The sequence below is a fragment of the Dermacentor silvarum genome, chromosome 6, assembly GCF_013339745.2.
Source record: "Dermacentor silvarum isolate Dsil-2018 chromosome 6, BIME_Dsil_1.4, whole genome shotgun sequence".
Classification (NCBI taxonomy): Eukaryota; Metazoa; Arthropoda; class Arachnida; order Ixodida; family Ixodidae; genus Dermacentor; species Dermacentor silvarum.
In genome coordinates this window covers 103,169,657-103,180,781 of record NC_051159.1, presented here as the reverse complement: position 1 = coordinate 103,180,781, position 11,125 = coordinate 103,169,657, and the positions used below count along the sequence as shown (strand labels likewise).

Genomic DNA, 11,125 nt, shown 5'->3' with positions numbered 1-11,125 from the left:
TGGCACAGATACTGTATCTGACCTCCAGGTACACGCGAAGTCGATATTCTGCCATCAGTAATGAGCGGCTCCTGTTCGCTAAAATTTTCTATTGACGCACTGCTTGGTGTACGCATCGCGCGCATTAGTGCGCCAGCGTCAGTGGCTTGAGATCACTAGCGCCATCCCCCCACCCCTATTCGTGAGCCTTCTTATCAATGCCACAACGCAACAGAACGAGCCGCTTTGCGAAAAGCATGTCTCCCACACGTTGTCATATATATACAGCTACGTCCAGCATGTGCAAGAGGAGAGCAGGAACAACACCGTCGAGCCTATCGGCGCCAGCTTCCCTGCCCTCTTTCTCCGCTCTTTCTCTCCGGCGTGACGATCGGTCTTCTAACGGATAACGGAAATCCGCAGCGGAGCTAGATACCTCCTCAGGCTATTCTCGGCATGCACTTCAAAAACTGCTCCGTGCCCTACGTGTCTTGTCGACACCCGGCTTTTGTGTCCGCCGCTCTAAAGCGCGTGTAAGCCACGACGCAGTAAGGGGAGAGGAGGAAATCTGGAGTGTAAGATAGAACGGGAGGGGAAAACGGGGTGACGCGAGCCCGAAGCCCCAAGAGAACCCCGTCGTTGAACCTCTTCAGCATATTGAGTCTTACCGTAGGAAAAAGTTGACCACCGCGCACGTAGCAGGCTACGATTGAGACCAACAGGTGTTTCAGCAGGCGAAAAGCAGTGATAGCCCCACTGCTCTTTTTCTGCTGTTGTTGTTTCAGATCTTCAGAAAAGCAGGCTAGTTTAGTCAGGTCCTCGGGGATATAAGGGTACACTCCCGCGGATTCCTACCCTACCCCCTGCAAATTCGCCTCGAGGATCCCGAGGATGGGTTTAAAGGACAAACGCAGACCGTCTATCGCGCTTGACGGCCACAGCTGCCAGTTCGAGAAAGGTGAGCTTACACCATTTTGTCTAGTTTTAGGGAGTATGAAACGGCTTTCGCACCCAGCGTCATCTCTTGCGTTCGGGAACATCTTTTGCTCCCGAGAACATCTTGACCTACAAGCTAGCTGGACGGTTCAGAGACGAAGCGAGCTGACCACGATTGACAAGTCATTTGCAAACAAAAAACTATTTTTTTTTTCGTTGTTGGTTCTGGTACCCCACGGCTGGCTTCCGGACCTGCGCCCGTACGACGAACACCACCAATGAATGTTTTCAGCATCAGTGACGTATAGAGGCGCCGTAACAAATCAGAAACTACGGAGACCTGGAAACGTTCGCAATGCATGACACACACATATAGGAGTATTCTAGGGCTCATTTTTAAAGAACATTCGAATAGAAAACAAGCTTCAAACTCATCTTCAAACTTTTAATTATCGCAGAATTCGATAATTAAAAATTCGGCTCCCGAACTCGGACGTTCCGTTGTAAACGCAACAACTGTACACATTTTATTGATCATACAAGACAACTTAACTTTTAAGGACCGTGTTCTACACGGTCAGAATATTCTACAGAACCTTCCTATGCGAAATTAGACCAAGGAAAATGAAGATGAATATTCACATCAACGATTGACCAATAGCTCTTATTTTTATTTTGCCCTGTGGCTTTCTGAAGCATGTACGGGACTGTTTTAAAGCAAAGCTTTCTTGCGAGCCCTCTGGGACCTACCTGGCCGTGGCGGCAGCGGCGACAGCAGCCGCAGCAGCAGCACCAGCTTGAAATTTAGCAGAAAATAAAAATCTCACTGCACATGAAGTTGTCGACGCTTGCAAGGTGAAGCGAAACGTCTTCCTATTCGCAGAATTCGATAATTATAAATTCGGCTCCCGAACTCGGACGTTCCGTTGTAAACGCAACAACTGTACACATTTTATTGCTCGGGAAAAATCTGGCATTTATTGTTTACTATACCATCTGAAACACAGGAGGTAAATGGTGTAACTACAGTGCTCTCGCATTGAAATCCCCATCGGTGCCGCTTAGCTGGTTTCATTATTTTCTAGACAAAAGTCACATCGGCCCTTAGTATACCACGTCCCGTAAACGTTAAAGCGAGCAAATTCTATTTTTAATTACCGTATTCTTTTTTTTAGCGCATTAGACATTATGTGCAGAAAATAAGTATACTGGCCATATTGCACTGTTATCAAGACATTCGCTTGCATGTCTTTGTGTTCTCCCATTACCTGTTCTAGTTGCAATATGCTTAAAAGACGCGCAACCCTCTTCTAAACAAACTTACCGGATCAAATCAAGCAACTTGACTTCTCTAGAGTCCACCGCAAAGCTTATTTCTGGCAGCGTAATTATTTTATCCTAAGTGCATTAAGCCGAGTGGTATATTGAAGGGCGCAGGTTATTAAGTGATTCAAAGTACTGACAGCTGGGATCGTAAGACGATCTCTATTGGTTAACAACGCCCGCATAACGTGTAAATAAGCAAAATTCAAGAACAGGGCTCCATTATGAATAAAACACGTATGTGAATGCTGTCTAGGTCTCAATCTGCTATCAAAAAGCCGGAACTAAAACAGCTACGGAATGTGAACATTTAAGCTATTCAGCAAACTGATTAGACAGCACCGCCAAAAAACATGCACACAAATTTTCGAGAAGAAAGCTCTATAACACGGTAGTTTCATGGATGCTAGGCGCCATAGGCTATCATCTCTAAGTATGGCGCATTTTGGCAGCCTTTACTGCAAAATGTGCTGGCTAAAAAACGCATGAAGCACGTTTTGGCAGCTGCGCAGAGAATGTTTTAAGGCACACAGTCCTGTAACCTCTTAAATTTATATGAGAGGCCACTGTCATACAGTTTTTCTAACGCTTATTGAAGTTGAGCATGCAGTATCCAACGGGGGTTATTTTGTTTCGATGCATATAACGTGGGAGACGTCTCTTGTTAGCTTGAGCTGGCATGATGACGTCTGCTAATACACTACTCAAGCAGATACGTTAACGCTTAAGAGCAACATTCAAATACAACTGAAAAACAGAACTCTTCAGCTTAGGCAGCCACTGACACTTTCAATTACGTTTTCCACATTAGCAAGAACGAATTTCAGCCTACTGTCGAGGGTGACATTGTCTAATACGCGCAACTTTTTTGCTTAATTTCGTTTCAGAAATGTAGAAACCGAAAGGTACAATACTTTAGACGCCTCTTTAAACTTTGTAGCTCCACGAACTTAGACAGATATCGGAATTCCTTCAATGACAACTGGTTAAGCAGTTATAGCGGACAAAACTGGTACATTCCCGATGACACCGCATTATACAACACCTCTTTAAAACTAGTCACGGTTGTGCTATCTGCATGAAACGGTCATCCATGCCTAAATGTAAATTGATTTTGTCGTTATGCTGCGTGCCAGCCCAGGATAATAAAACAAGAAAACAATACTTTTTTGTGATATTCGCATGAACGAAGTCAACATTTTAAATAAACCGAAAATTTACTTAGGAAATGTCCCCGCTTTAAACGCTCTATTAGATGATGTTTCCGGAATTGCGATTCCGATGTTTTCGTTGCGGAATTGAGAGGTATGCACTTTAGGTAGCATTTAATTACAAGTTTTTCTAACACTTTCGTAGGTATTTTTTACACTCTAAATAATAAGTGCAACATGCTGTCCCGATGGCTCCTAAATTTGACCAATTTATTTTTCTTTTTAAACTAAGCAAATTCCAATTCACATTGGTTGAGCGATTGCAAAAGGACATTATTTCTGCGTTTATCATTTATTTTAGCAGGGCGTACAGACGCACCCTGCTACTCTATTCGCACATATCGCGTGCCTATATATATAAGAGGCCTTTAAACACCGTTTTTATTTTTGTGATGATTGTATTATCTTACAAACTACATAATTAAGAGTATTATAAACCAAATGCTTTATTAAGCAGGTCACACTACCATAGAAATATTTCCACACTTCCCTGTCTCGCATGGCGCACTCACGTCATTATGAGCATCGTCACCCCTGTATCCAGCAAAAATCACAAAAAACACTATATTAAAAAATCCGGCAGGTCCCAGGCCCTGTGGGAATGGATGTTATACGAAGCAGTGTGCAGGGAGCCTACCAAGTTAACTAAACGACCATGAGAGCACCAAGACGTAGGCGGCTTTTTCATGACCTACCTGACACGCATGTCATGACATTCATGTCATGAGTCCTGAGGAGTCCCTTTAGCTACACCTAGGAGACCTTAGGGTGAAAGCCTTAGTCATACTCGTGACTATGACTTCTACCACCATCCTTTAGTGTTTCCGTCACTTAGTACGCACGTCCGAACCTATTTCAGTGTTTTTGAGTGTGAATGTTTTTTCGCTGAGTCATTGTCATTTTTGCTGAGTCATGCTCATGACTATGACTTCTACCACCATCCTTTAGTGTTTCCTTCACTTAGTACCGACGTCCGAACCCATTCCAGTGGTTTGGCTGCGCCGTCAGTTACGTCGTTCTCTACGTCGCACCCAAGCGCGCGCGCATTGGCAGCGGCGTTATTGACGTCGTTCTCTGCGTCGTATGCGAGCACGACGCAGTGACGTCGTTCTCTGCCCGCAACGCTGCCTCCTTGGCTCGTCGTTGACGCATGCGTTCGATATCTCGAGTTAGCTCGGCGTCGTGGTTAGCAGCATCCGCCCGCCAATGGCGCTTGCGTTCCACTTCGCAATTTCAACGTGGTCGTTTCGTCACAGCCGAAGCCAAAGTGCCGCTCGAAAACCCCCGCCGAAAGCGGGCGTTGGCCCCGGCCAACGCGTTCCCTCCAATGACACGTTGACGCTGCTCTGTCCGCAACGCCGCCTCCTCGGCTCGCCGTTGTCGCATGCGTTCGATATCTCGAGTTAGCTCGGCGTCGTGCTTAGCAGCATCCGCCTGTCATTGGCGCTTGCGTTGCACTAGAAACACAAACATGTAACCAATAATTCAGAAACCCTTCAATACAGCGTCGGAATTGACGCACTGCTAAACACCGGGGCCGCACGTTTCAGCTTCGCTGGTTAACCATCTGTACGGAGTACTTGGGCGGTGATTTTTTTTCTTTTTATCTTCACCGGCACCTAACTCTCCACTTCGAACCACAACCGACGCCACGGCCGTCTTGTGATTCATGCTAAATTCGCGGCCGTGGCTCGGACAAATATTGGGGCCCTTCTCGTCTCATCTGTTAATTTAACAGGGCCATTTGGCATGACGTCAGAGGAGGAGCCGGTGAAACCGCGTTGCAACAACAGAGGCGGAGCCAGCGTTGCATCGTATATATAGAAGGGGCGGCTCGGTGGGACTCGTCGGCAGATATGGAAAGTGAGTCGGAAAGACTGAAAGAAGCCAGGCTTCGTCGTCGGAACGAAACCAGGAGGAGGCAGCGAGCCGAGGAGACGTAGGAAGAACGAGTCGCACGCCTCGAGAAGCGTCGTACGTACGAAGCGGCCAGGCGAGTGGATTCAGATGAGGATAGCACCCGAAACGTGTTCAAGTCACTGGACGACAACCCCTTATCCTCCCGCCTCACCAACCATCGGGCCCTCTTTGTGGCAATTGAGAAACAACAAGATGAAGACTTTCAAAATAAATGTGTTACACTTTAAAAATGTCTAGTCTTTAATGTAACCATAACTTAACGAGAGGTAACAACCAAACCTAAACACTCAGACGTAGGAAGCTAAACGATAAAGAGGTAACCGTAGAGAGAACCAAGCTAAACAATAAGATTAACTGTACCTCTCGCTACGCACACCCAAGCATAACTGCGTTAAGCCACGGCCAATTTTTTTTTCTTTTCTGTAGTTCCTGTGTAACATCATTTCATGCGTAACAGTCTATTTGCATCAACTAGTCCTGCAAATATCGTATCCTCTCTAGAATTTATAATTCCCCATTGCATGCCTATAATTTAGAGTGATCCTTCCAGAATGGTGCATGTGAACCTCCAAAGGGCACAGATTTACCTCGCCGAGAAATTCCAGAAACCTATTTGGAGTTCGGTATAGGTGACGCAAGTGCGTCGCTGCGAAATCTTGTTTGGGCTTCTTACGTCTCAAGGTGACGGATGTTGACTGCGCATGAGATAGGGTAATGCCATGCGCACTGACGATATCGTACGGGGTCTTTGCTTCTTGCACTACTTGAGAATGTTGTTCTCCAGTGACGACAAATACCGGGCTTGGGCACGTGCATGAGTGTTACGTTTTGTGACTGGAATGGTTGTGGGTCAACAGCGCACTTCATTGGATTAGCGCACACTTTCCGATGTGACTGTCAATGTCCTTTCGTAACACTCCGCCCTGCCTTCGTCGAATCTGGATTTGCATGCTCAAATAAAACGAATGGCCGCGTTGATAACTACGTGTTCAATGCTGTAATGTTATAAAATTACGCATTATTATCAACAATATTTGCCTGCGTGCTTCCTTAATGTCGTCATGATTGTCCGTTTTTTCTTACATAACGAGGTTTCTCATTGCCGTCATCGAGTTAATTCAGGACAGAGGTCTCCCCCCTGCATTTCTAAATACCTTCCTATTGCTGAAATCAAACCATCACTACACCCATAAATTTTCAAATGGCATCAACCCGACAAACTTTGTATCATCATCAATTAGGTTTATGCTTTTCTGTTCGACGCATTACATGACATAAACAGTTTTAGTACTTTCTCCTAACGTCAACGAGATGATCGTCTTTCTAGCATTTATTGTTTAAGGTCACACTTTTCTTCTTATTATAACCTTCATAATTACTTTGATGAAGGTGCCTGTTCGTTGCTTCCAAATCCTAGGAACATGTGGCGATTTTTTTTGCCCGTACCTAGTACTGTACATTAGTTCTCCGCATATAATCATCCTCTAAACTTCCGTTTCGAGGCTATATACAGAATTTGTTAACACGACGTCATCTGAGAACCGTAGGCTGCTGTTATATTCCCTGTGAATCAGAATTTCTTTTGCTTTTATTATGTCCAGAGTACCCCCCCTGCAGACAACGATGTTTGCAATGAGACATCAATAAATTTAAAACAAGCACGCAAATGACACTTATTGTGAATTCGCCTGCAGGGTCAATAAAAAAGAAAGCTTTTCAAGAGCCGGCTTATATGCATTAACTACACGCGACACTTAACGTCCCTACTTATATGTATATAAAATACTACGCAAATAAAGTTTGTCCAGTCCGATACTACACAAGCATAACTATCAAGCACATTCTAATAAAATGTTTGCTGAGCCATGTGCACCCGTTATGAAACATCACTAACGACGCTAACATTGTCGTTAATTTTATGCGTTACCCTATGCCATAAACCAAATCGGGGACGGTGGCAGCACAAGCGCCCTATAACAACATACAATCAAGTCATTGTACAATAATTAACGCACTATCTGTTGAAGCTAATCAGTAAAGTTATATAATCGCAACCGGATCGAGCATGTGATCGGCATCCGCCTTACACTAATTGTTACTAAAAGATGCTGCGCAGCTTATCAAACTCTCCGCAGCTATATCGCCGTACTCAGCACATCTTCGCCGTTGGACCATCTTTTGTAGCGCATTGTGCTGCAGCACAATGCGCCGAATGCACAAAATAAACCCACAAACGCCATGCATTTCTCCTCGCTTCATTATATAAACACAGTTGGTCACCGCCACCGTGATGCTAGTCGGCCGAACTGCCTTCTTGTCGGCGGGTGGAGGAACGACAGCGATTGCCGCAGTTTTCTGTGAGTCAAGGCATACTCCAGACTTGCAGATCACTTGGCCCAAAGACAAGAGCTCCTCGTTTGCGAAGCGGCACTTTTCTGGCTTCAACGTGAGTCCGCAGGCCTTGATTGCTCGAAGAACTGTTTCAAGGCGCCGGAGGTGTTCTTCAAAGCTTGAGGCAAACACAACGACGTCGTCCAAGTAGACGAGGCAAGTCCGCCACTTTAAGCCTGCCAGTACTGTATCAATGACGCATTGAAAAGTCGCAGGTGCCGAGCAAAGACCAAACGGCATGACCATGAACTCGAACAGTCCGTCTGGTGTTATTAAGGCAGTCCTCTCCCGGTCCCTCTCCCGGTCCCTCTTGTCGACTTCGATTTGCCGGTTGCCGGTTTTGAGGTCCATCGACGATAAATAATTTGCGTTGTAGAGTCGGTCCAAGGTGTCGTCTATCCGTGGGAGAGGGTATACGTCCTTCTTGATTTTGTTGAGGCGGCGTTAATCGACGCACAAACGTAGGGCTCCATCCTTCTTAACCAACACCACGGAGGACGCCCACGGTCTCTTGACGGCAGGAGCAGGCGTCGCGGTGCGTCGCGACAGGGGTTTGTCAAATTTTTGACGAAGAGGAGAAGCAGTCCTTGTATTACAGGAGCAAGGCTTTTAGCTGTTCTTTCTTATGTCTGGGAAGGTTCTGATTGAAGTCGAAAGCTGGTTTAGGTACTACAGTCGTCGTTGCAGGTGCGCTAGAATCCGTAAAGGCGAAAGCACTGCTGGCTTGTACTATTTCATCGCTATAGGCGACCTCCACGTGGAGCCTTTGTTAATGTGCTTGTATTCGTGGCTGACGTTTGTGAGCGTCACTCTTGCTTTCCCTTCATGTAGCTAAGCTATGCCTCTAGCGACGCGAATTTCACGGTTGAGCAGTAAGTGATGATTGCCGTCGACGATGCCCTCCATGTCTGCAAGCACTTCGGTAGCGACGGAAATAATTACGCTGGAGCGAGGCGGAACGGTGACTTGTTCTTCAAGCTCATTCAAGGCATGGTAACTGATGTTTGTATCCGGTAGCATCGCTTTGTGCGTTGAAAGCGTTATCGACATGGACCTTAAGTCGATGACTGCACCGTGTTGGTTTAGAAAGTCCATGCCTACGATGTACTCCCTGGAGCAGTGCTGCAGGATTACGAAGCTCGCTGGGTAAGTGCGGTTGTTAATCATGACTCGCGCTGTGCAGATTCCAGCCAGCGTTATTCGGTGGCCTCTCGCTGTCTATATATCGGGTCCTTGCCAGGCCGTTTTCACCTTCTTCAACTTGGCCGTTAACGCGCCGCTGAAGACGGAATAGACGGCTCCAGTATCGACGAGAGCGGTGAGGTTATGACCATCGATTATCACGTCTAGGTCGGTAGACCGACTTCTGGCGTTGGGCTTAAGTCATGGCGTCGGATCGCAGCTGCGTCGTCTTGCTCCGCTGCTGTTACGTCGTGTCGGCAGGTCTTCTTTCGGCGGCGAAGTGTTGTCGTGAAGGCTCTTGCCAGGCGGCGCGCTGATACCTCGTCGTAATGATTCGCGAATCTTCGTCGGCGGCGGAGGATCTTCGGAATTGCGTCGTACAGCAACCGCACCTCCATCGGTTGCTGCTTTTAGTTCCCCGGGTAAGGGCTAGGAGATCGGTCCCGAGTTGGGCCGGTGAACATCCGGCGATGCGGCGAGATGTAGTGGCCTGGTGACGGCGAGCGTGAAGATCGTCGTGGTTTCCACTGGGCCCCGGCGAGGTAATCGGCGATGTCAAGTGGCCGCTCGCCAAGCTGCCAATAGCAGAGCGGGTGGTGGTCGTGGGCACGCCAAATGTCCGTCTTCCTGTGGTAGCTGCACTGGGCGACGAGTGGGCGTGCTGGCAGTGGCGGCGGTGGACGACGGAACTGCGGCGTTACGGGGCGATGGCGCGAGCGCGGAGAAGGACCTTGACGGACGACGGCGGCGAAGGTCATCGCTTCCGGCTGCGGTTGAGGCGATGCTGGAACTTCTGGCACTTCCAGTGACCGCCGAATCTCTTCTTTAACTATGTCAGCAGTCGAGGCCTCCTGAGGCTACGACCTTGGGCAGCTCTTCTGCAGCTCTTCCCGTAAGACGGCTCTGATCGTCTCTAGCAGGTCGTCGGCGCTTAGCGCTTGAGCGTCAGCGTAGTTTGTCAGCGCACGGTGGTTGTATTGCCTGGCGCGAATTCAAGCGTCTTCTCGATCGTTGTGGCCTCCGAAACAAATTCTGCGACAGTGTTGGGCGGGTTTCGTATCAATCCGGCGAATAATTGCTTTTTGACCACCCGCATCAAAAACCGAACTTTTTCTTCAGACATGTCGGGGTTGGCGTGGTGGAAGAGGCGAGCCATTTCCTCCGTGAAGATTGCGATGTTCTCGTTCGGCAATTGCACTTTGGTTTCTAAGAGAACTTCGGCCCTTTCCTTTCGTACGACACTCATGAAGGTCCTCACGAAGTTCTCATGAAATAGGTCCCACATCACCACGGGGTGGTCTCTCTGTTCTCAAACCAGGTCCGAGCAGCGTCATCCAACGAAATCTAGATATGGCGTGGCTTGTCGTTATCGCTCAATTTGTTGAACGTCGCGGTCCTCTCGTATGTCTCCAACCAGGTTTCAGGGTCTTCAGCCGATGATCCACGGAAGGTCGGTGGCTCCCGAGGTTGTTGCAGCAAGATGGGGGACGCTGGGGCTGCCATTGGGATCTGTTGGCATTGCCTTGATCGCAGTGGTCTTCTCGGAAAGGAGTCTGCACTCCGGCAGAAGTCATTGCTGCCTACGGCTTCCTCACTGGTCCTTGGTGACGTTGGTGTTGTCCTCTGAATTAGGGCTTGGATCTAGGCTGTGCGGGAGCGTTCGGTACATGAACGCACTAGCACCTCAACTAGATGTCACGTAGTAGTGACGGTGAAGAAAACGGTCGCAAAACTGTGAATGAAGAAACTGACTTTTATTGGGCGAACCTGTGCCCACAAAATCAAGTTGCATTTGAAGCACCACGATAACGGCGAACACAGTCGGTGATCGCCGAAATCTGATCAGCGGTGAAACGCGTCGGCTTTTATACATGAGTCATGGAAGGTTGCAGAGTATCCCTTGTGCCCGTGTGTCTTCCAGAAAGTACTACACAATTCGCGTGTCTCATAGAATGAGATTAAATAAGCGTCGGTGACAACAGACAAATGATAGAAGCATCGATAACGTTCGAGAAACCACCGATACATGCAGGCGTGTCCTGCGCCGAGCTATGACGTTTAACATTTGTTAGCCGGTGAAAAGCGGTCACCGGTGAAAGGTAAACAAGTACACGTGTCAATATTGACAAAACAAGATACGAGGGGTGATCAAAAAGCTTTCCAACTCGCACATCAGGAAGACT

At 47.6% G+C, this 11,125-nt stretch overlaps 1 protein-coding gene across 2 annotated transcripts in view; it reads left to right on the top strand.

The window, feature by feature from the left end:
• The first annotated feature begins 571 nt into the window (after positions 1-571).
• LOC119455802 (facilitated trehalose transporter Tret1) overlaps positions 572-11,125 on the top strand; it is a 28,069-nt gene continuing 17,515 nt past the window's right edge. The window contains exon 1 of one of the 2 annotated variants that reach the window (XM_037717273.2): positions 572-937. In XM_037717273.2, coding sequence (XP_037573201.1) covers positions 871-937 — 67 coding nt within the window. In that variant the 5' untranslated portion in view covers positions 572-870. Of the gene's footprint in view, positions 938-7,741; positions 7,816-11,125 lie in introns of those variants that run through there. The other variant, XM_049669329.1, reaches the window with a different exon arrangement.